The 26,408-nt window shown below is 44.3% G+C and overlaps 1 protein-coding gene across 1 annotated transcript in view; it reads left to right on the top strand.

Moving 5' to 3' along the window:
* The first annotated feature begins 1,094 nt into the window (after nucleotides 1-1,094).
* The window catches only part of LOC311122212 (plexin-B2-like), a 49,014-nt gene continuing 23,700 nt past the window's right edge, over nucleotides 1,095-26,408 (top strand). The window contains exons 1-19 of the mRNA XM_084196602.1: nucleotides 1,095-1,140; nucleotides 1,596-2,113; nucleotides 2,680-2,844; nucleotides 3,024-3,278; nucleotides 3,543-3,740; nucleotides 4,003-4,182; nucleotides 6,133-6,267; nucleotides 6,392-6,492; nucleotides 9,929-10,052; nucleotides 10,633-10,789; nucleotides 11,092-11,203; nucleotides 11,992-12,103; nucleotides 12,390-12,491; nucleotides 13,339-13,434; nucleotides 14,636-14,723; nucleotides 15,627-15,790; nucleotides 18,515-18,663; nucleotides 21,905-22,037; nucleotides 26,041-26,177. Of these exons, the coding sequence (XP_084052728.1) occupies nucleotides 1,110-1,140; nucleotides 1,596-2,113; nucleotides 2,680-2,844; nucleotides 3,024-3,278; nucleotides 3,543-3,740; nucleotides 4,003-4,182; nucleotides 6,133-6,267; nucleotides 6,392-6,492; nucleotides 9,929-10,052; nucleotides 10,633-10,789; nucleotides 11,092-11,203; nucleotides 11,992-12,103; nucleotides 12,390-12,491; nucleotides 13,339-13,434; nucleotides 14,636-14,723; nucleotides 15,627-15,790; nucleotides 18,515-18,663; nucleotides 21,905-22,037; nucleotides 26,041-26,177 (2,957 nt within the window). The 5' untranslated portion in view covers nucleotides 1,095-1,109. The remainder of the gene's footprint in view (nucleotides 1,141-1,595; nucleotides 2,114-2,679; nucleotides 2,845-3,023; nucleotides 3,279-3,542; nucleotides 3,741-4,002; nucleotides 4,183-6,132; nucleotides 6,268-6,391; nucleotides 6,493-9,928; nucleotides 10,053-10,632; nucleotides 10,790-11,091; nucleotides 11,204-11,991; nucleotides 12,104-12,389; nucleotides 12,492-13,338; nucleotides 13,435-14,635; nucleotides 14,724-15,626; nucleotides 15,791-18,514; nucleotides 18,664-21,904; nucleotides 22,038-26,040; nucleotides 26,178-26,408) is intronic.

The following is a 26,408-nucleotide window of genomic DNA, read 5'->3' as shown; positions in this document are numbered from 1 at the left end:
CTGAGAATGTTGGTTTGGCCAGTTCACTGGGTCAGGACCCTATTGGCCAGTTCACTGGGTCAGGATCTTATTGGCCATTTCACTGGGTCAGGACCTTATTGGCCATTTCACTGGGTCAGGACCTTATTGGCCATTTCACTGGGTCAGGACCCTATTGGCCAGTTCACTGGGTCAGGACCCTATTGGCCAGTTCACTGGGTCGGGACCTTATTGGCCAGTTCACTGGGTCAGGACCCTATTGGCCAGTTCACTGGGTCAGGACCCTATTGGCCAGTTCACTGGGTCAGGACCCTATTGGCCAGTTCACTGGGTCAGGACCCTATTGGCCAGTTCACTGGGTCAGGACCCTATTGGCCAGTTCACTGGGTCAGGACCCTATTGGCCAGTTCACTGGGTCGGGACCTTATTGGCCAGTTCACTGGGTCAGGACCCTATTGGCCAGTTCACTGGGTCAGGACCCTATTGGCCAGTTCACTGGGTCAGAACCTTATTGGCCAGTTCACTGGGTCAGGACCCTATTGGCCAGTTCACTGGGTCAGGACCCTATTGGCCAGTTCACTGGGTCAGGACCTTATTGGCCAGTTCACTGGGTCAGGACCCTATTGGCCAGTTCACTGGGTCAGAAGGACTGTGTCGGAAAGGGTTCCTTTTAGGTTGCATCCAAACGTGTTTGGTTAGGTCTCACAACAACCCAGCCAAAAGGTTTGGGGAAAAGTTTGTGAATCACTGTGTGAGGGTTTTTACCAAGAAGAGTTTCTCTGCTCCCGTGCCGAGGGCGTACCCATAATGCAACAGGACACCTTTGTTACCTTGGCACACACCACCTCTCCTCCTCTCCTCTCAACCTCTCCTCGAATCCTTTTGAAGCCTATTTGACTTCCGCCATCAACTACCCAAAAACTGTAGGCAGGGATGAAAGGATGAGGAGAGGAGAGGAGAGGAGAGGAGCTTGCCCGTGAAGTGAATGCTGCATACGCTTCTTTCTTTTGAACAAAAAAAAAGTGTTATTTTATCGTCTGTGTCAAATTCAGTGATCCACATCTCAACATCTGAGGGGAGTTAGGGGAGCGAGTGAATTGATTTTCCCTCCTTTATATTTAGTGGGAAGGATGAGGATGAATAATAATGAAGAAGTGGAAGGTAGGAACGCTTTAGTAGAACCGAATAACTTTGTGCTAAAAAAAACAACATTTTTTAGAAGGAGATGTTATTAAACGTTGTAAATCTTAATGTCTTCATGTTTATTTCATGTCTTTTTTATCAGCTGCTGAAACGTCCCCTCAGGCCTGTCTGTGAATACAAAGAGACAGGGACTAATAGAATAGAATGATTAAGATTAGGAACTAATTATATTTTCTCCTTCTCTGTATTTTTCCTCCTCTCTCTCTCCTACCCTCCTCCCTCACTCCCTCATCTCTCTCTCTCTCCCCCTTTCTCCTCGATCTCCTTCAGTCTCTCTCTCTCTCTCATACCCTCCTCCTCCCTCTTCTTCTCCCTCCTCTCTCTCTCTCTTTCTCTCTCTACCAAGTTACAAAGAGACATAAAGAGTAACATAATAATAGTTTTCTCTCCCCATCCTCCTCCCTCTCCTCCAGAGATGGTGTGGCAGTGGGTCCTGGCTGCCATCTTGGCGACGCAGTCTCTCTCCCTCCTCGGCTCCGCCCACAACGAGTTCACCTCCGACACCCTCATCAACAACGTAGTCCAGGACCCAACCACCGGTCGGCTGTACGTGGGCACGGTCAACGCCATCTACCAACTGAACCAATCCCTGTACACCGAGGCCCGCACCAAAACAGGACCCAGATTGGACAACCGCCAGTGTACCCCGCCCGTGACGGGCTCCTGCCAGGAAGCGGTGGAGACCGACAACCATAACAAACTGCTCCTCATCCATCCATCCAAAGACACCTTGATAGTGTGTGGGAGTCTGTACAGAGGAATCTGTTCTCTGAGGAGCCTGTCTAATGTAGAGCAGCTGCTGTACTTCAACGATACTAAAGGAGAGAGGACGTACGTGGCCAGTGCTGAGGAGAGTGTGTCTGTAGTAGGGGTCATGTCTTACTACGTCAGCAAGGACAATGAGAACAGTAAGAACTTCACCGTCTTCCTGGTAAGTGGACTAACCACACCGTGATATGTCACAGTAATAATAATATGTCATTTAGCAGACACTTTTATACAAAGCGACGTGTATAAATGTTCTACGTATGGGTGGTCCCAGGAATTGAACCCACTATCCTGGCGTTGCAATTGCCATGCTCTACCAACTGAGCTACAGAGGACCACAGGGTTGTTCTGGTTTTTAATCTGCTATTGTGACGTAGAGATCTATAGATGGTCTCTACCAACTGAGTTACAGAGGACCACAGGGTTCTTCTGTTTTCTAATCAGCAATGGGGACATAGATGGTATCATATTTATCACTATTCACTGGGACTCAAATGGAACTCCACTCCACTGAATGTCCTGCAACCTTGTTGTGATGTTTTTGATGTTATATGGGGATTTAAAATGGTAAAGGTACTAGGTAAGTGAATTTCACATGTTCTGTTCCCTCTGTCTTGTCCTAGGTGTGTAAAGGTTATGGCAGCCACGACTGCACCAAGCTGAAACATGTTGTATTTACTTCCTGGTCACCATGGTATCTGGTATTTGCCCCCTCTCTGTTCTCTTCAGGTGGCTAAGGGCTACGGCAGCCATGACAGCACCAAGCTGATCAGCACCCGTATCCTCCAGGACCATGGTGACTGGGTGTTGTTCGACAGTATCATCGAGGCCTCGGCCGTCCAGTCCAACCCCTTCACACTGCGTTACCTCCACGACTTCAAACACGTCTTCAAGGTAAGAAAGACGGAGAAAAGCCTTTTGCACACACAGCAGTGTGAGACGTCCCCTTGGGCCGGTCTGTGATTACAGCGTTACCAAGAGACTGAAAGGGGAATAGAATGATTCATCTCACTCTTTTTCGCTCCTTTTTTTTCACTTTCTCTCTCTCTCTTTTTATGTCTCTCTTCTTCCAGGATGATGGCTTTGTCTACTTCCTGTTCTCCAGAACCCTGGGCGCCCAGGATTCAGGAACCAAGAACTTCACCTTTATCTCCAGGATGTGTGAGAACGACCACAACTACTACTCGTACACAGAGCTCCAGCTGAACTGCAGCGCGGGGAACAGGTACAACAAGGTCCAGGCAGCCTACGTGTCCCTTCCAGGAGAAGCCCTGGCCAAAAATATGAGCTCCTCTGGCCAGTACGGACCGGTTGGAGCCCTGGATAAGGTATGTATTTCAACTTAATCCGCTATCCAGTTCAATTCTATAGCCCAATTAAATTGTATAACCCCTAATAGAATTGTTCGAAGGGGACAAATAGAGTTGTTTGAATTAGATTGAATCCCACAAAAATGTGTTTGGACAGATGAAGCGGGTATTTTCTTTAGGAAAATGACTTTTTGTAGTTTTCCATTTCACCATTATTTAACCAGGCAAGTCCGAACCATCAGAACAGTCTGTTAAGAACAGTGACTTCTGTATTGCTGTCAGGTTCTGTTTGTGGTGTTCAGCTCGGACGATGACAGCTCCACCTCGGCAGTGTGTATGTACCCACTGAGGGCCATCAACAAGAGACTGGTGGAGATCATAGGAGCCTGCTACAGCAACAAGGGACACATTAACGGGACGCCTGCCGTCTACTCACCGTACTCCTCCAAGTCAGATGAGCTGTGTAAAACTGAAAAGGAGGTTTGTAGCCTTACCAGCACATCCAGTCAAGGGCAGTTGTACTGTATGTCCTCTGGTAAGAGGATGGAGAATGTATCTGGTGTTAGCTAGCAGGTCAGTTTTGAAGCAATTGATGGTTTTCTAGTTTACATTGAAGTTATGGTTGTTGCTCTTCTACAATTAACTTTACAAGAGGATGTAGATATGATCTAATAACTGTTACATTATCACATCTACCTGCTAATGAAATAATGTATCTGACGTTGATTCCTCCCCTCTACAGAATGACTTGGTGATCTCCCAAAAGTGTGGTGCTGAGTTCCTGCCCTCCCCACTTGCCAGTAGGGCAGAGTTCGCCCTGGCAGCCAAACCCATCTTCACCAAGAAGGGCCTGATGACCGCTGTGGCCGTCGCTGTGGAAACGGAGCACACCGTTGCCTTCCTGGGGACTGCTTTAGGAGAGGTACTAGCTAATAGTGATGGGCATTCCCAGTCTTTTCGGTGAGCCGGATCTTTTGGCTCCCAATGGATCTTTGTTCAGTAGTCCTTACAAATGGATGAAAAACCATGACAAATATAAAAAGGTCTCATGTAAAGGCTGAAGGGTTGCCTACCATTATGTCAGATTGTGACGCGAGTTCAATTAAATTGTTTACCTGGCCAAATTAAATCCCTTGAAATGTATGTAATTTTTGTGTGGACCACAATGAGGTTTTCTTCAGAGAATGTTTTTCTAACTGAACTCCAGATGATGGTTGAGGAGGTGCAATCTTCAGAGAATGTTTTTCTAACTGAACTCCAGATTATGGTTGAGGAGGTGCAATCTTCAGAGAATGTTTTTCTAACTGAACTACAGATGATGGTTGAGGAGGTGCCATCTTCAGAGAATGTTTTTCTAACTGAACTCCAGATGATGGTTGAGGAGTTACAATCTTCAGAGAATGTTTTTCTAACTGAACTCCAGATGATGGTTGAGGAGGTGCAATCTTCAGAGAATGTTTTTCTAACTGAACTACAGATGATGGTTGAGGAGGTCTCCTGAGTGGCGCAGAGAATGTTTTTCTAACTGAACTCCAGATGATGGTTGAGGAGGTGCCATCTTCAGAGAATGTTTTTCTAACTGAACTACAAATGATGGTTGAGGAGGTGCCATCTTCAGAGAATGTTTTTCTAACTGAACTACAAATGATGGTTGAGGAGGTGCAATCTTCAGAGAATGTTTTTCTAACTGAACTCCAGATGATGGTTGAGGAGTTACAATCTTCAGAGAATGTTTTTCTAACTGAACTCCAGATGATGGTTGAGGAGGTGCAATCTTCAGAGAATGTTTTTCTAACTGAACTACAGATGATGGTTGAGGAGGTGCCATCTTCAGAGAATGTTTTTCTAACTGAACTACAAATGATGGTTGAGGAGGTGCCATCTTCAGAGAATGTTTTTCTAACTGAACTACAAATGATGGTTGAGGAGGTGCCATCTTCAGAGAATGTTTTTCTAACTGAACTCCAGATGATGGTTGAGGAGTTACAATCTTCAGAGAATGTTTTTCTAACTGAACTCCAGATGATGGTTGAGGAGGTGCAATCTTCAGATAATGTTTTTCTAACTGAACTCCAGATGATGGTTGAGGAGGTGCAATCTTCAGAGAATTTTTTTCTAACTGAACTCCAGATGATGGTTGAGGAGGTGCAATCTTCAGATAATGTTTTTCTAACTGAACTCCAGATGATGGTTGAGGAGGTGCAATCTTCAGAGAATGTTTTTCTAACTGAACTCCAGATGATGGTTGAGGAGGTGCAATCTTCAGAGAATGTTTTTCTAACTGAACTCCAGATGATGGTTGAGGAGGTGCAATCTTCAGAGAATGTTTTTCTAACTGAACTCCAGATGATGGTTGAGGAGGTGCAATCTTCAGAGAATGTTTTTCTAACTGAACTCCAGATGATGGTTGAGGAGGTGCAATCTTCAGAGAATGTTTTTCTAACTGAACTCCAGATGATGGTGGTCTGGAGCTCAAACTGCAGCAGTAGCAGGGAGCCAAATGAACAGCTCAGTTCTCGACGTTCACCAAAAAGAGCCGTTGGTTGGCGGACGACCCGTCACTACTAGTTAACACCTTACTATTGCAATACGGTCATTCTTACACTAACACTCGCACTTGTCTTTCTTACTAGCACTCTAACTGATTTAGCTAATAGCTGCTTTTTTGAAGAAAGTTTTACTTGAGGAAAGCAATGACTGTGATATGTGGTTGGTCTTACCTATAAGAGCGTCTGCTTAACAGAAACGCGTCCTGCTGAAATGTTATTCAATAGGCTGCTCGGACTTATATAGATTGTCCTTAGTAGTTGACTAATGTCTTCTGCGTCGACCTGGCCACCTTTTCTGTCTTCTTTCTGCTAATGAAACGTAGGTGCTGAAGCTGCACCTGTCGGCCAGTCCAGAGGTGTACGGCCGCGCCCCGGGGGAGAACACCGGTGACAAGGTCAACAAGAACCTGCTGTTTGACACCAGCCTCACACACCTCTACATCACCACAGAGAAGAAGGTGAGCCGTGAACATATGTAGAACTTTATTCGATAGCGTCGATTTTTATCGGTGTGAGGCACTCCATGCATTTTGGTTAGTGCGATATCAATGTTTGCATCACCCATGATTGTTTTTCTCATAGATCACCAAGGTGCCAGTGCAGGCGTGCCACCTGAAGTCAGACTGCCAGTCCTGCGTGTCACAGAAAGACCCCTACTGTGGGTGGTGTGTGCTGAAGGGCAGGTGAGTACAGTACCAGTTATGCTATAGCCAATGTTCCCTCTAAGCTGCCGCGCAGAAGAAATATCAGCCCGCGCAGAGAAGCACGAGATTGAATTTCATTCCATTTTCTAGAGTTTTCCCCTTAGTTAACCACTATCAGTTTTTCCCTTTACTGTGGGAATTGTGATTGAATCAATGCTTTCAATGCAACATACAGAAACAAAATGAACTATGCAAGAGATTTTGTTGTAGGCAGAACACATCGGAGTAGGATTCTATTGCGTTGACAGGCACTACTCAGCCCCTACTCTACACAGACCAGTGCGCCATAACCAATCAGAGCTGCATGTAGCCACGTGTGCACATTTTGTTCATATCCTTTGCTAGTTAGTGAGTTATTAGCCCAGTTATAGATAATTTGTAGTCAGCAATAGGGGAGTGATTGCTTCCTACAAGAGTACAAAACTTATTCATTTCTAGCCATCTTTGAAAAGCAAGTCAGGTAAAGAGATTGTTTTATGTCTTAAAAGGGCAGTGTTGTATTTTGTGACAGGCTTGAATAAGTTAAGTTGACAATAGGCAGAGTGTAGCATAATTTGTCTGATTCTCTGTAATAATGGTAGGGGAATAATAATGCATTATATTTTGTAAAGTGGTTTCTTGCATCAAACAACACAACAACGTTTTCAGTCACCTCCTTGTCTGAAGGAAAAGTGGATAAACAGGTTCATGTTCAAAAGTCTCATGGAATGTAGGCTTACATTGAACACCACACATTGGCTGCTACTGTAGGCTGAATGATATAACAGCTATTTGCTAAGTGCCAAAAACATTTGAAGGAACATTGGTTATAGCTGCAATATTTCCTGCTGTTCATTGATCTTTCAATGAATAATAGAATATAACTTATAAATGTCTTATGAGCTTAGTACTGCCTTCTCCTATTATAGATGGTCCAGGACTATTTTCTCTCTTTAGCTCCTATCATTTATGAACCGGGCATGGATACAGGTAGCAGACTCCTGGTTAGCTGTAGTCCAGGGTTAGGGTTAGCTGTAGTCTAGGGTTAGCTGTAGTCTAGGGTTAGGGTTAGCTGTAGTCTAGGGTTAGGGTTAGCTGTAGTCTAGGGTTAGGGTTAGCTGTAGTCTAGGGTTAGGGTTAGCTGTAGTCAAGGGTTAGGGTTAGCTGTAGTCTAGGGTTAGGGTTAGCTGTAGTCTAGGGTTAGGGTTAGCTGTAGTCTAGGGTTAGCTGTAGTCCAGGGTTAGGATTAGCTGTAGTCTAGGGTTAGGGTTAGCTGTAGTCTAGGGTTAGGGTTAGCTGTAGTCCAGGGTAAGGGTTAGCTGTAGTCCAGGGTAAGGGTTAGCTGTAGTCTAGGGTTAGCTGTAGTCTAGGGTTAGCTGTAGTCTAGGGTTAGGGTTAGCTGTATTCTAGGGTTAGGGTTAGCTGTAGTCCAGGGTAAGGGTTAGCTGTAGTCTAGGGTTAGGGTTAGCTGTAGTCTAGGGTTAGCTGTAGTCCAGGGTTAGGGTTAGCTGTAGTCCAGGGTTAGGGTTAGCTGTAGTCTAGGGTTAGGGTTAGCTGTAGTCTAGGGTTAGCTGTAGTCCAGGGTTAGGGTTAGCTGTAGTCCAGGGTTAGGGTTAGCTGTAGTCTAGGGTTAGGGTTAGCTGTAGTCTAGGGTTAGCTGTAGTCTAGGGTTAGGGTTAGCTGTAGTCCAGGGTTAGGGTTAGCTGTAGTCTAGGGTTAGGGTTAGCTGTAGTCTAGGGTTAGGGTTAGCTGTAGTCTAGGGTTAGGGTTAGCTGTAGTCCAGGGTTAGGGTTAGCTGTAGTCCAGGGTAAGGGTTAGCTGTAGTCCAGGGTTAGCTGTAGTCCAGGGTTAGCTGTAGCCCAGGGTAAGGGTTAGCTGTAGTCCAGGGTTAGGGTTAGCTGTAGTCCAGGGTTAGGGTTAGCTGTAGTCCAGGGTAAGGGTTAGCTGTAGTCCAGGGTTATGTGTAGTCCAGGGTAAGGGTTAGCTGTAGTCCAGAGTTAGGGTTAGCTGTAGTCCAGGGTAAGGGTTAGCTGTAGATCAGGGTAAGGGTTAGCTGTAGTCTAGGGTTAGGGTTAGCTGTAGTCTAGGGTTAGCTGTAGTCCAGGGTTAGGGTTAGCTGTAGTCCAGGGTTAGGGTTAGCTGTAGTCTAGGGTTAGGGTTAGCTGTAGTCTAGGGTTAGGGTTAGCTGTAGTCTAGGGTTAGGGTTAGCTGTAGTCCAGGGTTAGGGTTAGCTGTAGTCCAGGGTTAGCTGTAGTCCAGGGTTAGCTGTAGCCCAGGGTAAGGGTTAGCTGTAGTCCAGGGTTAGGGTTAGCTGTAGTCCAGGGTTAGGGTTAGCTGTAGTCCAGGGTAAGGGTTAGCTGTAGTCCAGGGTTATGTGTAGTCCAGGGTAAGGGTTAGCTGTAGTCCAGGGTTAGGGTTAGCTGTAGTCCAGGGTTAGGGTTAGCTGTAGTCTAGGGTTAGGGTTAGCTGTAGTCTAGGGTTAGGGTTAGCTGTAGTCTAGGGTTAGGGTTAGCTGTAGTCCAGGGTTAGGGTTAGCTGTAGTCCAGGGTTAGCTGTAGTCCAGGGTTAGCTGTAGCCCAGGGTAAGGGTTAGCTGTAGTCCAGGGTTAGGGTTAGCTGTAGTCCAGGGTTAGGGTTAGCTGTAGTCCAGGGTAAGGGTTAGCTGTAGTCCAGGGTTATGTGTAGTCCAGGGTAAGGGTTAGCTGTAGTCCAGGGTTAGGGTTAGCTGTAGTCCAGGGTAAGGGTTAGCTGTAGATCAGGGTTAGCTGTAGTCTAGGGTTAGCTGTAGTCCAGGGTTAGGGTTAGCTGTAGTCCAGGGTTAGGTGTAGTCCAGGGTAAGGGTTAGCTGTAGTCTAGGGTTAGCTGTAGTCCAGGGTTAGCTGTAGTCTAGGGTTAGGGTTAGCTGTAGATCAGGGTTAGCTGTAGTCTAGGGTTAGCTGTAGTCCAGGGTTAGGGTTAGCTGTAGTCCAGGGTTAGGTGTAGTCCAGGGTTAGGGTTAGCTGTAGTCTAGGGTTAGCTGTAGTCTAGGGTTAGCTGTAGTCTAGGGTTAGCTGTAGTCTAGGGTTAGCTGTAGTCTAGTGTTAGGGTTAGCTGTAGTCTAGTGTTAGGGTTAGCTGTAGTCTAGTGTTAGGGTTAGCTGTAGTCTAGTGTTAGGATTAGCTGTAGTCTAGTGTTAGGGTTAGCTGTAGTTCAGGGTTAGGGTTAGCTGTAGTTCAGGGTTAGGGTTAGCTGTAGTTCAGGGTTAGGGTTAGCTGTAGTCTAGGGTTAGCTGTAGTCTAGGGTTAGGGTTAGCTGTAGTCTAGGGTTAGGGTTAGCTGTAGTCTAGGGTTAGGGTTAGCTGTAGTCCAGGGTTAGCTGTAGTCCAGGGTTAGGGTTAGCTGTAGTCCAGGGTTAGGGTTAGCTGTAGTCCAGGGTGTGACTGGTCTGTTCTCCTCCAGGTGTACCAGGAAGGGAGACTGTCCCGGGGTTGATGACAACAGGTGGCTGTGGAGCCCCAACCAGCAGTGTGTTCAGATCCAGGCCTTTAGCCCACCCAACCTCAGCTGTATGAAGACCCAGCAGGTACTGAGTCTGAGTGGTTGAGTTTCCCTGTCATTGGCAGCTGTCCTCTCCAGTGTGAAAGTACCCTCATCTGTTGTGCTGGGTTTGCTTCATTCTGAATTCATTCGTTCTGAGTTTAACTCTAGTCAATTCCACTAAGCTCTGCTCCCTTCCAGTGCATTTCACACACACACACACACACACACACACACACACACACACACACACACACACACACACACACACACACACACACACACACACACACACACACACACACACACACACACACACACTCTAAAATTAGCTTTCTTGGGCAGTTCTGGATTAATGAACTGTGTACATTTAAACTGCACACCTGAATATCAGTCACATTCCTTTGTTTCACCCCATTTCATCTGTTCTCTCCAGCAACTTGAGTTTTTGTCACATAACCACTCCTGTGAATCAAAAAAAAGAATGGCATTGAGATGATTTCCTCAATGGACCTCTTTGTATTCAAGAGGGAGTTTATCTTGTTTCTCTGTCACTCTCTGTCTCTCTCTCTCCCTCCCTCCCTCTCTTCCACTCTCAAAAACCTCTCTGTTTATCTCCTGTCCAGGTTGAAATCGACATCCCCACCCTCCCCAGGATCAGCCGTTCTGACGTTATAGAGTGCAGGTTTGGTTTGTTCAGTAGTGGAGCTGTGGTGATTGATCAGAAGGTCACCTGTACTCTCCCTGACCCTGTGGACATCCCCCCTACACCTGACAAGCAGGGTGAGTCCTCCTGAATACTAGTCCTCCTGAATACTAGTCCTCCTGAATACTAGTCCTCCTGAATACTAGTCCTAACCCCAGTCCTTAGGTCCTTGGGTAGTAGATGGGTACTGTATACTGTTTTTAAGCCTGGATATCAGTCTGTTTCTTTTTTAACCAACTTGTCTTTATCTTGCCAAAACAAGGCAACAATGTAGTGTTTTTATTCAATACAGAATCAGTCAGGTGACCAGGCTAACATTTCCTCTCAGGGTAATGGACTGTTTTGTGGGAACTGTGATATTCTGTGATATTCTGTTCAGACTTTGTGACGGTGCCAGTGAGGATCCTGGTCAACGATAGCATCGAGGTGACGTCCAGTGAATACAAGTTCTACAACTGTGCAGCCACCGTCAGGAAGTCAGAGAACACACCGTAAGTGGCGCCAGTTAAACCCTTTATGGTCATCAACCTTTTCTGAGGCAAGATCACTTTTGGAGTCAAAAAGCAAGCTGAGATCTACCACTCAGATTTATTTTTAAACATGGCCTGTCAATATTGTTCTTCTCAGACCATATTATGTTTCAAAACTGGAGCTTTGATAACAAAATAGATCAGTTGTATCATTTGCGAGGCACAGCTGAGCATAAATTGAAATTATACTATTTAAATTATATTATTTAATTTTACTGGAGTTGATGGTACCTACATATGATGGTCAGTCTCAGCGGAGGGAGAGCGCAGCAGAGGGTCCTCCTCTCATGGTCCCTGCTCAATCCTTTTCTCCGGTGAGACTGACCAGAGAGAGGGGACACCATCTTCCACCTGATGGCGAAACCCGAGTCGCACCACATTATTTCTGCCTCATTCACAAATTCAGCTATCCGATTGACCCGCACAGTAGGCACACAGTTTGTCCCTTCAGACAAATGAAATGGTTCAAAATGGGAACACTTTGCCTACCCGGCGCCCAGCACGTCTGAATCAAGTGCAAGACTAATAAAATAAGTGGAGTGCAAGGCTTTGTCGTTGGCTTTTCAGAAATGTTTGGTGATCGACCAATAGGTGACCACTGCTTTATGGAAACAAACCGTTAATCTGACAGTTATTCTCAGTGCTCTGTTCAGTCATTTTACACTGAACACTTTTGTGGATCTCTGTGCTCATTGGCTATATACACTCTGACTCCCTAACTCTTCCTCCTATTGGCTGATTGTCCCCAGGTGTATAGCGTGTGTGACCAGTGAGTGGCAGTGCCAGTGGAATGGCCAGGACCACACCTGCAGTGACAGCGATGACGCTGTAGAGGGAGCTCACGTCATCAAAGCCCAACAAGTAGGAGGAAGCGCTGTCTCAGTGATCTTGAAATCTTGGCCCAATCTCCTTTAGTCTTTCCACAGTTCCTCGCGTCCTCTCTCCCCGCCTCCTTCTCAAGAAGAAGGTCCAATACTTTTTGATAAGAGAGGATTGAGGGAAGATTAATTGATAAAGAGCTGTTGTCTCTGAGCCATCTTGTATCTGTTACAGACTTTCTGCCTTATAGGTGGCAACTGGCAAGCTCTTCCTGTCTGTCTGCCTGTCTGATTAAACCAGCTATAACCACCTTCTGTTCTCCCTCCAGGCTGATAGCTGTCCTCAGTTTGAGAACCCAGATCCTCAGCTCATCCCTGTAGGCTACCGCATCCCCATCAGCTTCCAAGGGAAGAACCTGGACATTTACAAGGTGAGATAGACACAGCTCTTAGGCTTCGTCCCAAGTGACACCCTATTACCTATACAGTGCACTATGTAGGGAATAGGGTGCCATTTGAGTGCACTATGTAGGGAATAGGGTGCCATTTGAGTGCACTATGTAGGGAATAGGGTGCCATTTGAGTGCACTATGTAGGGAATAGGGTGCCATTTGAGTGCATTATGTAGGGAATAGGGTGCCATTTGAGTGCACTATGTAGGGAATAGGGTGACATTTCAGACACACCTCTATTTACTCAATGTCAATCATTGATGATAACATTGTCTCTCTCTTTTCCTGTGTGTCTGTCTCTCTCTTGTCCTGTGTGTCTGTCTCTCTCTTGTCCTGTGTGTCTGTCCCTCTCTTGTCCTGTGTGTCTGTCTCTCTCTTGTCCTGTGTGTCTGTCTCTCTCTTGTCCTGTGTGTCTGTCTCTCTCTTGTCCTGTGTGTCTGTCTCTCTCTTGTCCTGTGTGTCTGTCTCTCTCTTGTCCTGTGTGTCTGTCCCTCTCTTGTCCTGTGTGTCTGTCTCTCTCTTGTCCTGTGTGTCTGTCTCTCTCTTGTCCTGTGTGTCTGTCTCTCTCTTGTCCTGTGTGTCTGTCTCTCTCTTGTCCTGTGTGTCTGTCTCTCTCTTGTCCTGTGTGTCTGTCTCTCTCTTGTCCTGTGTGTCTGTCTCTCTCTTGTCCTGTGTGTCTGTCCCTCTCTTGTCCTGTGTGTCTGTCTCTCTCTTGTCCTGTGTGTCTGTCTCTCTCTTGTCCTGTGTGTCTGTCTCTCTCTTGTCCTGTGTGTCTGTCTCTCTCTTGTCCTGTGTGTCTGTCTCTCTCTTGTCCTGTCTGTCTTAGGATCGCACGTTTAAGATTGGCACGGAGCTCATGAAACACACAGAGGAAGAGTTCACCTTTGATGAGGGGTCAAAGTTCAACTTCAAGGGTTATGAGGTCAGTAATATCCACCTCTCTAGTTGAGAAAACACAGGTTTTAGATCACAGCGCGCCACATGAGCAGTAGAAGTTCTGTCTTTTCCCTCAGTCCCAAAGCCCGTGTTGTGAAATGCAGGATATTCACCTCAAGCCTCCAGCCAGTATTCCAACTCTTTCTTTCCCCCTCTCTCTCTCTCTCTCTCTCTCTCTCTCTCCCTCTCCCTCTCTCTCTCTCTCTCTCCACTGATCTGTTTTCATACTGAGTTTGAGAGGCTGCCAATATGGAGTTAAAGTATATTGAGCTGCGAACCACAGCACTGCTACCCACTGTGGGGGGAAGTCATTGGGTTTAATAAAAAACACATCAGATGGGGAGTCTATTTTGGGAGAGAAAAAACCCAAAGTTCCCCAGAAAAATTCCCTAGCTTGTTGTGTGTGTTGGATTGTGTGTGCATGCGTGCATGTCAGCGTTTCCGTTAGGAAAATGTGGTGTAGGACATTTGACAGGAAGCATTAGAATTTAAGCCGTTTGAGAAATTTACCGGACCCATATGCGTAACCTGATTAGGGTGCTTAGAATGACAGAAATCACATTTTGATTATGGTAATTCATCTTAACAGTATATGCAACTCAAGGATACAACGATGTGCAGTTTGAAGATGTTAGAATAACTGTCCACATTTACTTTTCTTCAGCCAACAAGACGAGTAACGAACAGCAAAATCACTAGCCTATGTCAATCTAATATCCCCCATAGTAGAAAAGTTGTCCTTGTTCTGTGCAAGAAAGAAATAGCCTATTCCAAACAGACTCTGGGACAGTTGAGGGACGATGGATCCCAAATTCATACAACCACTAGTCTACGTCATTATTATTTATTTATTTATTTTTAAGAAATGAGTCTGATGCAACAGATCAGAACGTTTAGCTTCCCGTTAGAAGCACAGCAATGCTCACATGGCAGTAGGCTACGTGCGGTTATTAGTTCAATAATGCAATTAGCAGTAAAACACTGTTCTTCTCCCGGACAATTGTCCGGCGCCAGTTTTATTTATCGCTTTTCCTTTATTTATTTTATTTTTTAAGCCAGCGATAACCGGCTAACAGAAACCCTGGTGTGTGTGTGTGAGTCTCTGTGAGTGCGAGAAAGAGAGGGTTTTGCCATGTCTCTGGCCCTCAGATGTCAGTTTTCTCTGTTGTGTATATCCTGTGTGTTAGTTTGCCTACGACAAGGAGCAGGAGGTCAATGTGTCCTTCCACATCAAAGACAGAGACACAGAGAAGAAGATTGACAGCACTCTGACTGGTGAGTCACGTCCTCTAACACACACTGGAGTTGATTCAGCACTGCTGTTCAATGCTGTGTTCAACAACTATGTCAGTGTCTGAATACAACCAGGATTATTCCGCTGGAACTGTTAATCCATTTGAACTCTTTCACCTTAATGGACCTGCTTTGGATAACCGGAGTATCAGACATATTTATTATTCATTCATTATTATTATTCATATTTTTTTTGGGACAAAGGTCAAGCTTATTTGTATAAGATGTGAACCCTGTACAGACTGGTGGGTTATTGGTATTCAGTTGATGTTTGTTCTCTTTCCCCTCCTCAACCTCCTCCCCCCTCTGCTTCTCTCACCTCCCCTCTCCCCCTCCTCAACCTCCTCCCCTCCTCTGCTTCTCTCACCTCCCCCTCCTCCTCTCCTCAACCTCCTCCCCCCCTCTGCTTCTCTCACCTCCCCTCCCCTCCTCAACCTCCTCCCCCCCTCCCCTTCCTCCTCTCCTCAACCTCCCCCCCTCTGCTTCTCTCACCTCCCCTTCCACCTCTCCTCAACCTCCCCCCCTCTGCTTCTCTCACCTCCCCTCTCCCCCTCCTCAACCTCCTCCCCCCCTCTGCTTCTCTCACCTCCCCCTCCTCCTCTCCTCAACCTCCTCCCCCCTCTGCTTCTCTCACCTCCCCTCCTCAACCTCCTCCCCCCTCTGCTTCTCTCACCTCCCCTCTCCCCCTCCTCCCCTCCTCAACCTCCTCCCCCCCTCTGCTTCTCTCACCTCAACCTCCTCCCCCCTCTGCTTCTCTCACCTCCCCCTCCTCCTCTCCTCAACCTCCTCCTCCCCTCTGCTTCTCTCACCTCCTCTCTCCCATTCTACCTCCTCCTCCTCTCCTCTCTCCACCTCCTCCTCCTCCCCCTCCTCTCCATCTCTTAGTGGTGCTGTATAACTGTTCTCTGGGTCGTGAGGACTGCAGCCTGTGTAAGAACGCCGACCCCAAATACAACTGTGTGTGGTGTGCCAATATGAAGTCCTGTGTCTACAGGGAATTGTGCCAGTCCCAGGAACCAGCGCCGTGCCCCAACCCCAAGATCACTGATGTGAGAACAGTCTCTCTCTATGATCTGGTGCACTCTTCCTTCCTGTCTTCTTCTTTCCTCTAACTGTCACTGTCTTCTCTCACACTGCTGTCCTCCTCAACTTGCTCTCTCTTTCTCGCTCTCCCTCCCGCTCTCTTTCCTCTTCCCCCCATCTCTCTCACTGTCCTCTCTCGCTTCCCCCTCTCCTTATCTCTTTCTCCTCTCTCCCCCTCTTTCGTCCCCTCTTTCTCTTTCTTGCCCTCACTCCCTCCCCCCTCTCTCCCTCCCCTCTCTCTCTCTCTCTCCCCCAACTCCCTATCCCTCTCCTCCTCTCCTCTCCTCTCCTCTCCTCTCTTCTCTCTCCTCTCCCCCTCTCTCTTTCTCCCTACTATATACACACTGAACTACTACTGTTATGACTGTTCACTACTATATACACACTGAACTACTACTGTTATGACTGTTCACTACTATATACACACTGAACTACTACTGTTATGACTGTTCACTACTATATACACACTGAACTACTACTGTTATGACTGTTCACTACTATATACACACTGAACTACTACTGTTATGACTGTTCACTACTATATACACACTGAACTACTACTGTTATGACTGTTAGCTACTATATACACACTGAACTACTACTGTAATGACTGTTAGCTACTATATACACACTGAACTACTACTGTTATGACTGTTAGCTACTATATACACACTGAACTACTACTGTTATGACTGTTCACTACTATATACACACTGAACTACTACTGTTATGACTGTTCACTACTATATACACACTGAACTACTACTGTTATGACTGTTCACTACTATATACACACTGAACTACTACTGTTATGACTGTTAGCTACTATATACACACTGAACTACTACTGTTATGACTGTTCACTACTATATACACACTGAACTACTACTGTTATGACTGTTCACTACTATATACACACTGAACTACTACTGTTATGACTGTTCACTACTATATACACACTGAACTACTACTGTTATGACTGTTCACTACTATATACACACTGAACTACTACTGTTATGACTGTTCACTACTATATACACACTGAACTACTACTGTTATGACTGTTCACTACTATATACACACTGAACTACTACTGTTATGACTGTTAGCTACTATATACACACTGAACTACTACTGTAATGACTGTTCACTACTATATACACACTGAACTACTACTGTAATGACTGTTAGCTACTATATACACACTGAACTACTACTGTAATGACTGTTCACTACTATATACACACTGAACTACTACTGTAATGACTGTTCACTACTATATACACACTGAACTACTACTGTAATGACTGTTCACTACTATATACACACTGAACTACTACTGTAATGACTGTTAGCTACTATATACACACTGAACTACTACTGTTATGACTGTTCACTACTATATACACACTGAACTACTACTGTAATGACTGTTCACTACTATATACACACTGAACTACTACTGTAATGACTGTTCACTACTATATACACACTGAACTACTACTGTAATGACTGTTCACTACTATATACACACTGAACTACTACTGTAATGACTGTTCACTACTATATACACACTGAACTACTACTGTAATGACTGTTAGCTACTATATACACACTGAACTACTACTGTAATGACTGTTCACTACTATATACACACTGAACTACTACTGTTATGACTGTTCACTACTATATACACACTGAACTACTACTGTAATGACTGTTCACTACTATATACACACTGAACTACTACTGTAATGACTGTTAGCTACTATATACACACTGAACTACTACTGTAATGACTGTTAGCTTCTATATACACACTGAACTACTACTGTAATGACTGTTAGCTACTATATACACACTGAACTACTACTGTAATGACTGTTAGCTACTATATACACACTGAACTACTACTGTAATGACTGTTAGCTACTATATACACACTGAACTACTACTGTTATGACTGTTAGCTACTATATACACACTGAACTACTACTGTAATGACTGTTCACTACTATATACACACTGAACTACTACTGTTATGACTGTTAGCTACTATATACACACTGAACTACTACTGTTATGACTGTTCACTACTATATACACACTGAACTACTACTGTTATGACTGTTAGCTACTATATACACACTGAACTACTACTGTAATGACTGTTAGCTACTATATACACACTGAACTACTACTGTTATGACTGTTCACTACTATATACACACTGAACTACTACTGTTATGACTGTTCACTACTATATACACACTGAACTACTACTGTTATGACTGTTCACTACTATATACACACTGAACTACTACTGTTATGACTGTTCACTACTATATACACACTGAAATACTACTGTAATGACTGTTAGCTACTATATACACACTGAACTACTACTGTTATGACTGTTCACTACTATATACACACTGAACTACTACTGTTATGACTGTTAGCTACTATATACACACTGAACTACTACTGTAATGACTGTTCACTACTATATACACACTGAACTACTACTGTTATGACTGTTAGCTACTATATACACACTGAACTACTACTGTTATGACTGTTCACTACTATATACACACTGATAGCAGTGACCATTTATATTCTAGTCTAATCTACCACACTCATCTAAATCATCCCTTCTCTCTCTCTCTCCTCCGTCTAATCCCCAGATCATCCCTCGTTTCGGGCCTCTGAACGGTGGGATAGCGGTGACCATTAAAGGGTCTAACCTGGGCATAAAGAAGGAGGACATTAAGAAGGTGACGGTGGCTGGAGTGGACTGTGTTCACCAGGGGGACAGATACTCTGTATCCACCAGGTATAGTACAGTGATTGTGGGGGGGCAGGGTCACATCCATGTAATCACGGCCGGCCTGCTCATTAGGCAGGATTAAGCGTCCACCTATGGCGGCAGATTGACGAGGGCGGCATTTTCTGAGCTAAACTGACCAAGACACACCAACAACAACACACAAAACCTCACATAATTCTGCCCAAAATCAGTGACAATTTCTCTCAACCAGTGGTATATGGGCTTTTTAGGTGAGCGCTGATGCCACCTTGTAATAAACAGCGTCCACTTTGTCAAAGGCAGGGTCACAAAATATTTTGCTTGTCCTTTCCCAGCACGCCTCTCCAGGGCGCTGTTGGAGAGACGCATTGCTGCAGCGCTCCACCAACGTTCAGTCAAAAAATGAATCTAACATAAATAATGTAGCTGATATAGGATATGGTAGAAAGAGTATGTGGCCTTTTCTGTAGCCTACAGACTGGAGATAAAATGTATGACAATGTAATGAAACGGACACTTTTTACATCATGCAGGTTTCTCTGATCAAATAGTGATCAAATAGCCGAACCTACATGGAAACCAATCAAATACAAAATGAGCTGTCATGGTAACAAACAACATATCCTAAAAACAGGACAGGTCAAAGTCAAATGGACAATATGGAGTGGACAATCACAACTGTTGTCCAGGAGTTTCATCCCATTGTCATGATCAGTGGTTTCAAGTTTGTATCTGTCCATTTGATCATAGTGTAAAATAAAATACTTCTGCATTTCCCGCTGTGTAAACACCTTGCAAATAGGATCCTGATAACTCCTGATAAAGTTGGGTAGCTGATATTCAGGGCTTAAATAGCCAAATTGATTAGTCACAGTAATCAGAACTAAAAAAGACAATGTAACGGCCTGTTTTACAAACGGTGGGCCTACCATGTGGATGGGCATTCATAACATTCCATTGTGGCAGACATGATGGGCTACACCCCAGTAAGCACGAGCCGACATCTTTTAGATGTCTTTTTTTGGTCCTGTTTGGATGTCGTTTTTTTGGTGTTTTACAAACGGTAGGCTTACCACATACAGTGGGGAGAACAAGTATTTGATACACTGCCGATTTTGCAGGTTTTCCTACTTACAAAGCATGTAGAGGTCTGTAATTTTTATCATAGGTACACATCAACTGTGAGAGATGGAATCTAAAACAAAAATCCAGAAAATCACATTGTATGATTTTTAAGTAATTAATTTGCATTTTATTGCATTTTATTGCATGACATAAGTATTTGATCACCTACCAACCAGTAAGAATTCTGTCTCTCACAGACTTGTTAGTTTTTCTTTAAGAAGCCCTCCTGTTCTCCACTCATTACCTGTATTAACTGCACCTGTTTGAACTCGTTACCTGTATAAAAGACACCTGTCCACACACTCAATCAAACAGACTACAACCTCTCCACAATGTCCAAGACCAGAGAGCTGTGTAAGGACATCAGGGTTAAAATTGCACAAGGCTGGGATGGGTTACAGGACAATAGGCAAGCAGCTTGGTGAGAAGGCAACAACTGTTGGCGCAATTATTAGAAAATGGAAGAAGTTCAAGATGACGGTCAATCACCCTCGGTCTGGGGCTCCATGCAAGATCTCACCTCGTGGGGCATCAATGATCATGAGGAAGGTGAGGGATCAGCCCAGAACTACATGGCAGGACCTGGTCAATGACCTGAAGAGAGCTGGGACCACAGTCCCAAAGAAAACCATTAGTAACACACTACGCCGTCATGGATTAAAATCCTGCAGCGCACGCAAGGTCCCCCTGCTCAAGCCAGCGCATGTCCAGGCCCATCTGAAGTTTGCCAATGACCAACAGGATGATCCAGAGGAGGAATGGGAGAAGGTCATGTGGTCTGATGAGACAAAAATATAGCTTTTTGGTCTAAACTCCACTCGCTGTGTTTGGAGGAAGAAGGATGAGTACAACCCCAAGAACACCATCCCAACCGTGAAGCATGGAGGTGGAAACATCAATCTTTGGGGATGCTTTTCTGCAAAGGGGACAGGACAACTGCACCGTATTGAGGGGAGGATGGATGGGGCCATGTATCGCGAGATCTTGGCCAACAACCTCCTTCCTTCAGTAAGAGCATTGAAGATGGGTCGTGGTTGGGTCTTCCAGCATGACAACGACCCGAAACACACAGCCAGGGCAACTAAGGAGTGGCTCCGTAAGAAGCATCTCAAGGTCCTGGAGTGGCCTAGCCAGTCTCCAGACCTGAACCCAATAGAAAATCTTTGGAGGGAGCTGAAAGTCCGTATTGCCCAGCGACAGCCCCGAAACCTGAAGGATCTGAAGAAGGGCTGTATGGAGGAGTGGGCCAAAATCCCTGCTGCAGTGTGTGCAAACCTGGTCAAGACCTACAGGAAACGTATGATCTCTGTAATTGCAAACAAAGGTTTCTGTACCAAATATTAAGTTCTGCTTTTCTGATGTATCAAATACTTATGTCATGCAATAAAATGCAAATTAATTACTTAAAAATCATACAATGTGATTTTCTGGATTTTTGTTTTTGATTCCGTCTCTCACAGTTGAAGTGAACCTATGATAAAAATTACAGACCTCTACATGCTTTGTAAGTTGGAAAACCTGAAAAATCGGCAGTTTATCAAATACTTGTTCTCCCCACTGTAGATGGGCATTCATAAAATTAAATTTAAGGCAACACTGTAGGCATCTCAGTAAGCACGGACAGACGCCATATGGACGTCTTTTTTTGGTGCAGTCTGGACCGGCCTTGATTTCCACATCCACGGACATCTATGTTTGGTTCAGATTTTGTCCAGTCTGGACCAGCCTTGATTTGGCCCAAACATAGATGTCTATAAATTACGTATTTTCAACTTTAATTCAGAACCGAAAATGAACCTGATTTCAATGTCCGGAAAATACATATTTTCAATGTCTGGGAAAATATGTATTTTAAACGTCCAGAAAGTACATATTTTCACCTTTCATTCAGAACCTAATTTAAACCTAACTTCAATGTCTGGAAAATACTTATTTTAGACGTCTTTTCAACATTATTTAGCTTACTGGGACTATTCTAGGTTTGTGAAGGCCTTGCCTGTAATGTACTTTTCTGTCCAGCGAATGAAGAAGAAAATAACATATTTAATTAAACACAACATTTCAATGCACGGTATGTCTGCTTGTGTGTGTGGTGGAGAAACTGGACCTTTGTCTTACCCCAGCTGCTCTCTGTCTTCTCCAGTATTGTGTGTGAGATCGGTCCGGCCCGGCATCCTGCTCCAGTGGACCTCCCAGTTCCCATCAACCAGGGGGAAGTGGAGGTAGAGGTGGAGGGGGGCAGGAGAGGACGTTCAGAGGTCCTCTTCACCTATAGGGTATGTTTCATACAGTTACAGTGGTATTCTTAACCCTAAACCTAACATTAATCCTAACTGTTGCAAGAGTAGGCCCCACACTGTGCAGGAGTGATTTGACGTTTCATATTGTACTTTGCTCTTAGTTTGGTTAGAGCTCTGCTCAGTATTCATACGGCCACTATGTTAGTCTTACTCTGCTGCTTTTACATCTCCACATTCATGAATGTACTTATTTCTTAGAAGATGCTCTTAGAATTCAGAATAGCATCTGTTGAAAGGATACATATAATTTAATGGGGGAGAAGAGTATATGGACTTAATAAAAAAATCTATTCCGGGAGCCTATTTTACTTTAGGGTAAATATTTGCACTCATTTATTTTGGGGTTCATATTTTCTTGTTTGTTTGTTTCTGCCAAAATAACAATGTCCCCATGAGAATGTACTAAGCTTGAAAAGCTATTTTGATTTAATATAGATTTGATCAAAGCTTCAGATTTTCTAGGGTACATAACATTATTTTGTCAATATTGTCCTTCGTGTCAGCCGGGACACCGCTGCCTCTCTCTCTCGCTTTCTCTTTCTCTCACTCGCTCTCTTTCTCTCGCTCTCACTCTCACTCGCTCTCGCACTCTCACTTGCTCTTTCTCGCTCTCTCTCTGGCTGGCTGTCTGCTCCCAGTATTTTCTCATCAAACAGTACTGTTGTTCAGTAGCTGTGTTGTGATGATAAAGTACTAAGTGGTGTTCAGTAGCTGTGTTGTGATGATAAAGTACTAAGTGGTGTTCAGTAGCTGTGTTGTGATGATAAAGTACTAAGTGTTCAGTAGCTGTGTTTTGATGATAAAGTACTAAGTGTTCAGTAGCAGTGTTGTGATGATAAAGTACTAAGTGTTCAGTAGCTGTGTTGTGATTATAAAGTACTAAGTTGTGTTCAGTAGCTGTGTTGTGGTGATAAAGTACTAAGTGTTCAGTAGCAGTGTTGTGATGATAAAGTACTAAGTGTTCAGTAGCAGTGTTGTGATGATAAAGTACTAAGTGTTCAGTAGCTGTGTTGTGATGATAAAGTACTAAGTGTTCAGTAGCAGTGTTGTGGTGATAAAGTACTAAGTGTTCAGTAGCAGTGTTGTGATGATAAAGTACTAAGTGTTCAGTAGCTGTGTTGTGATGATAAAGTACTAAGTGTTCAGTAGCTGTGTTGTGATGATAAAGTACTAAGTGTTCAGTAGCTGTGTTGTGATGATAAAGTACTAAGTGTTCAGTAGCAGTGTTGTGGTGATAAAGTACTAAGTGTTCAGTAGCAGTGTTGTGATGATAAAGTACTAAGTGTTCAGTAGCAGTGTTGTGATGATAAAGTACTAAGTGTTCAGTAGCTGTGTTGTGATTATAAAGTACTAAGTTGTGTTCAGTAGCTGTGTTGTGGTGATAAAGTACTAAGTGTTCAGTAGCAGTGTTGTGATGATAAAGTACTAAGTGTTCAGTAGCAGTGTTGTGATGATAAAGTACTAAGTGTTCAGTAGCTGTGTTGTGATGATAAAGTACTAAGTGTTCAGTAGCAGTGTTGTGGTGATAAAGTACTAAGTGTTCAGTAGCAGTGTTGTGATGATAAAGTACTAAGTGTTCAGTAGCAGTGTTGTGGTGATAACGTACTAAGTGTTCAGTAGCTGTGTTGTGGTGATAAAGTACTAAGTGTTCAGTAGCTGTGTTGTGATGATAAAGTACTAAGTGTTCAGTAGCTGTGTTGTGATGATAAAGTACTAAGTGTTCAGTAGCTGTGTTGTGATGATAAAGTACTAAGTGTTCAGTAGCAGTGTTGTGATGATAAAGTACTAAGTGTTCAGTAGCTGTGTTGTGATGATAAAGTACTAAGTGTTCAGTAGCAGTGTTGTGATGATAAAGTACTAAGTGTTCAGTAGCAGTGTTGTGGTGATAACGTACTAAGTGTTCAGTAGCAGTGTTGTGATGATAAAGTACTAAGTGTTCAGTAGCGGTGTTGTGATGATAAAGTACTAAGTGTTCAGTAGCAGTGTTGTGATGATAAAGTACTAAGTGTTCAGTAGCTGTGTTGTGATTATAAAGTACTAAGTGTTCAGTATCTGGGCTGCTGCTGTTGTGATGATAAAGCAGTGAAGGGTAATGGGGCGTGACATGAGGTGTAACTGGTGGTCCCAATGGGCTCAGTGGGTTGTTAGAGCATGGTGTTTGTGACACCAGAGTTTGTCAAGGGACACATTCAGTATATTGTACAGTATATGTACAGTGGGGGGGAAAAGTATTTAGTCAGCCACCAATTGTGCAAGTTCTCCCACTTAAAAAGATGAGAGAGGCCTGTAATTTTCATCATAGGTACACATCAACTATGACAGACAAATTTAGGAAAAAAAATCCAGAAAATCACATTGTATGATTTTTTATGAATTTAGTTGCAAATTATGGTGGGAAATAAGTATTTGGTCACCTACAAACAAGCAAGATTTCTGGCTCTCACAGACCTGTAACTTCTTCTTTAAGAGGCTCCTCTGTCCTCCACTCGTTACCTGTATTAATGGCACCTGTTTGAACTTGTTATCAGTATAAAAGACACCTGTCCACAACCTCAAACAGTCACACTCCAAACTCCACTATGGCCAAGACCAAAGAGCTGTCAAAGGACACCAGAAACAAAATTGTAGATCTGCACCAGGCTGGGAAGACTGAATCTGCAATAGGTAAGCAGCTTGGTTTGAAGAAATCAACTGTGGGAGCAATTATTAGGAAATGGAAGACATACAAGACCACTGATAATCTCCCTCGATCTGGGGCTCCACGCAAGATCTCACCCCGTGGGGTCAAAATGATCACAAGAACGGTGAGCAAAAATCCCAGAACCACACGGGGGGACCTAGTGAATGACCTGCAGAGAGCTGGGACCAAAGTAACAAAGCCTACCATCAGTAACACACTACGCCGCCAGGGACTCAAATCCTGCAATGCCAGACGTGTCCCCCTGCTTAAGCCAGTACATGTCCAGGCCCGTCTGAAGTTTGCTAGAGTGCATTTGGATGATCCAGAAGAGGATTGAGAGAATGTCAGATGAAACCAAAATAGAACTTTTTGGTAAAAACTCAACTCGTCGTGTTTGGAGGACAAAGAATGCTGAGTTGCATCCAAAGAACACCATACCTACTGTGAATGGGGGTGGAAACATCATGCTTTGGGGCTGTTTTTCTGCAAAGGGACCAGGACGACTGATCCGTGTAAAGGAAAGAATGAATGGGGCCATGTATCGTGAGATTTTGAGTGAAAACCTCCTTCCATCAGCAAGGGCATTGAAGATGAAACGTGGCTGGGTCTTTCAGCATGACAATGATCCCAAACACACCGCCCGGGCAACGAAGGAGTGGCTTCGTAAGAAGCATTTCAAGGTCCTGGAGTGGCCTAGCCAGTCTCCAGATCTCAACCCCATAGAAAATCTTTGGAGGGAGTTGAAAGTCCGTGTTGCCCAGCGACAGCCCCAAAACATCACTGCTCTAGAGGAGATCTGCATGGAGGAATGGGCCAAAATACCAGCAACAGTGTGTGAAAACCTTGTGAAGACTTACAGAAAACGTTTGACCTGTGTCATTGCCAACAAAGGGTATATAACAAAGTATTGAGAAACTTTTGTTATTGACCAAATACTTATTTTCCACCACAATTTGCAAATAAATTCATTAAAAATCCTACAATGTGATTTTCTGGATTTTTTTTCCTCATTTTGTCTGTCATAGTTGACGTGTACCTATGATGAAAATTACAGGCCTCTCTCATCTTTTTAAGTGGGAGAACTTGCACAATTGGTGGCTGACTAAATACTGTTTTTCCCCCACTGTATACATGTGTTAACTGTAAAACACTTTGGATGAAAGCATCTGCTAAATAACCATACAGTATGTTAAAAGGTCAGGACAGGAGTTTTTCCTTGTCAGGTCATGCAGTCAGGAAAAACCCCAGGACCTAAGTATGTTACCTTATCACTGATGTCCCATCTCTTACCCCTTCCAGGACCCCATCCCTGAGACCGTTTCCCCCCTGAAGGGCCCTAAGGCTGGGGGAACAGTCATCACTATCTCTGGGAAAAACCTGAATACGGCAAACAAGGATGATGTTATTGTCACCGTGGGGGGAACGCCCTGTAAAGTGTAAGGATGCTTACACTTCAGTCTTCCAACCCCTACAGTTTGCTGTCTGTACAGGTTGGCTAAGTCATGTCGTATTCAGTTGTTCTCTCAAGGCCAACCTCTGAAATATATTAGCCATACGGTATATTGAGTTTGACTTGTTGTTCCTTTGGAACGACCTTCTCTCCCCTCAACACTACGACCCCTGTTTGACCTTTCCCATAATGCTCTCTGTCCCTGTTTCTCCCTCAG

This window comes from Coregonus lavaretus, assembly GCF_964263955.1.
Source record: "Coregonus lavaretus genome assembly, contig: HAP1_SCAFFOLD_422, whole genome shotgun sequence".
Taxonomy (NCBI): Eukaryota; Metazoa; Chordata; class Actinopteri; order Salmoniformes; family Salmonidae; genus Coregonus; species Coregonus lavaretus.
This window is presented reverse-complemented; position numbering and strand designations above follow the sequence as displayed.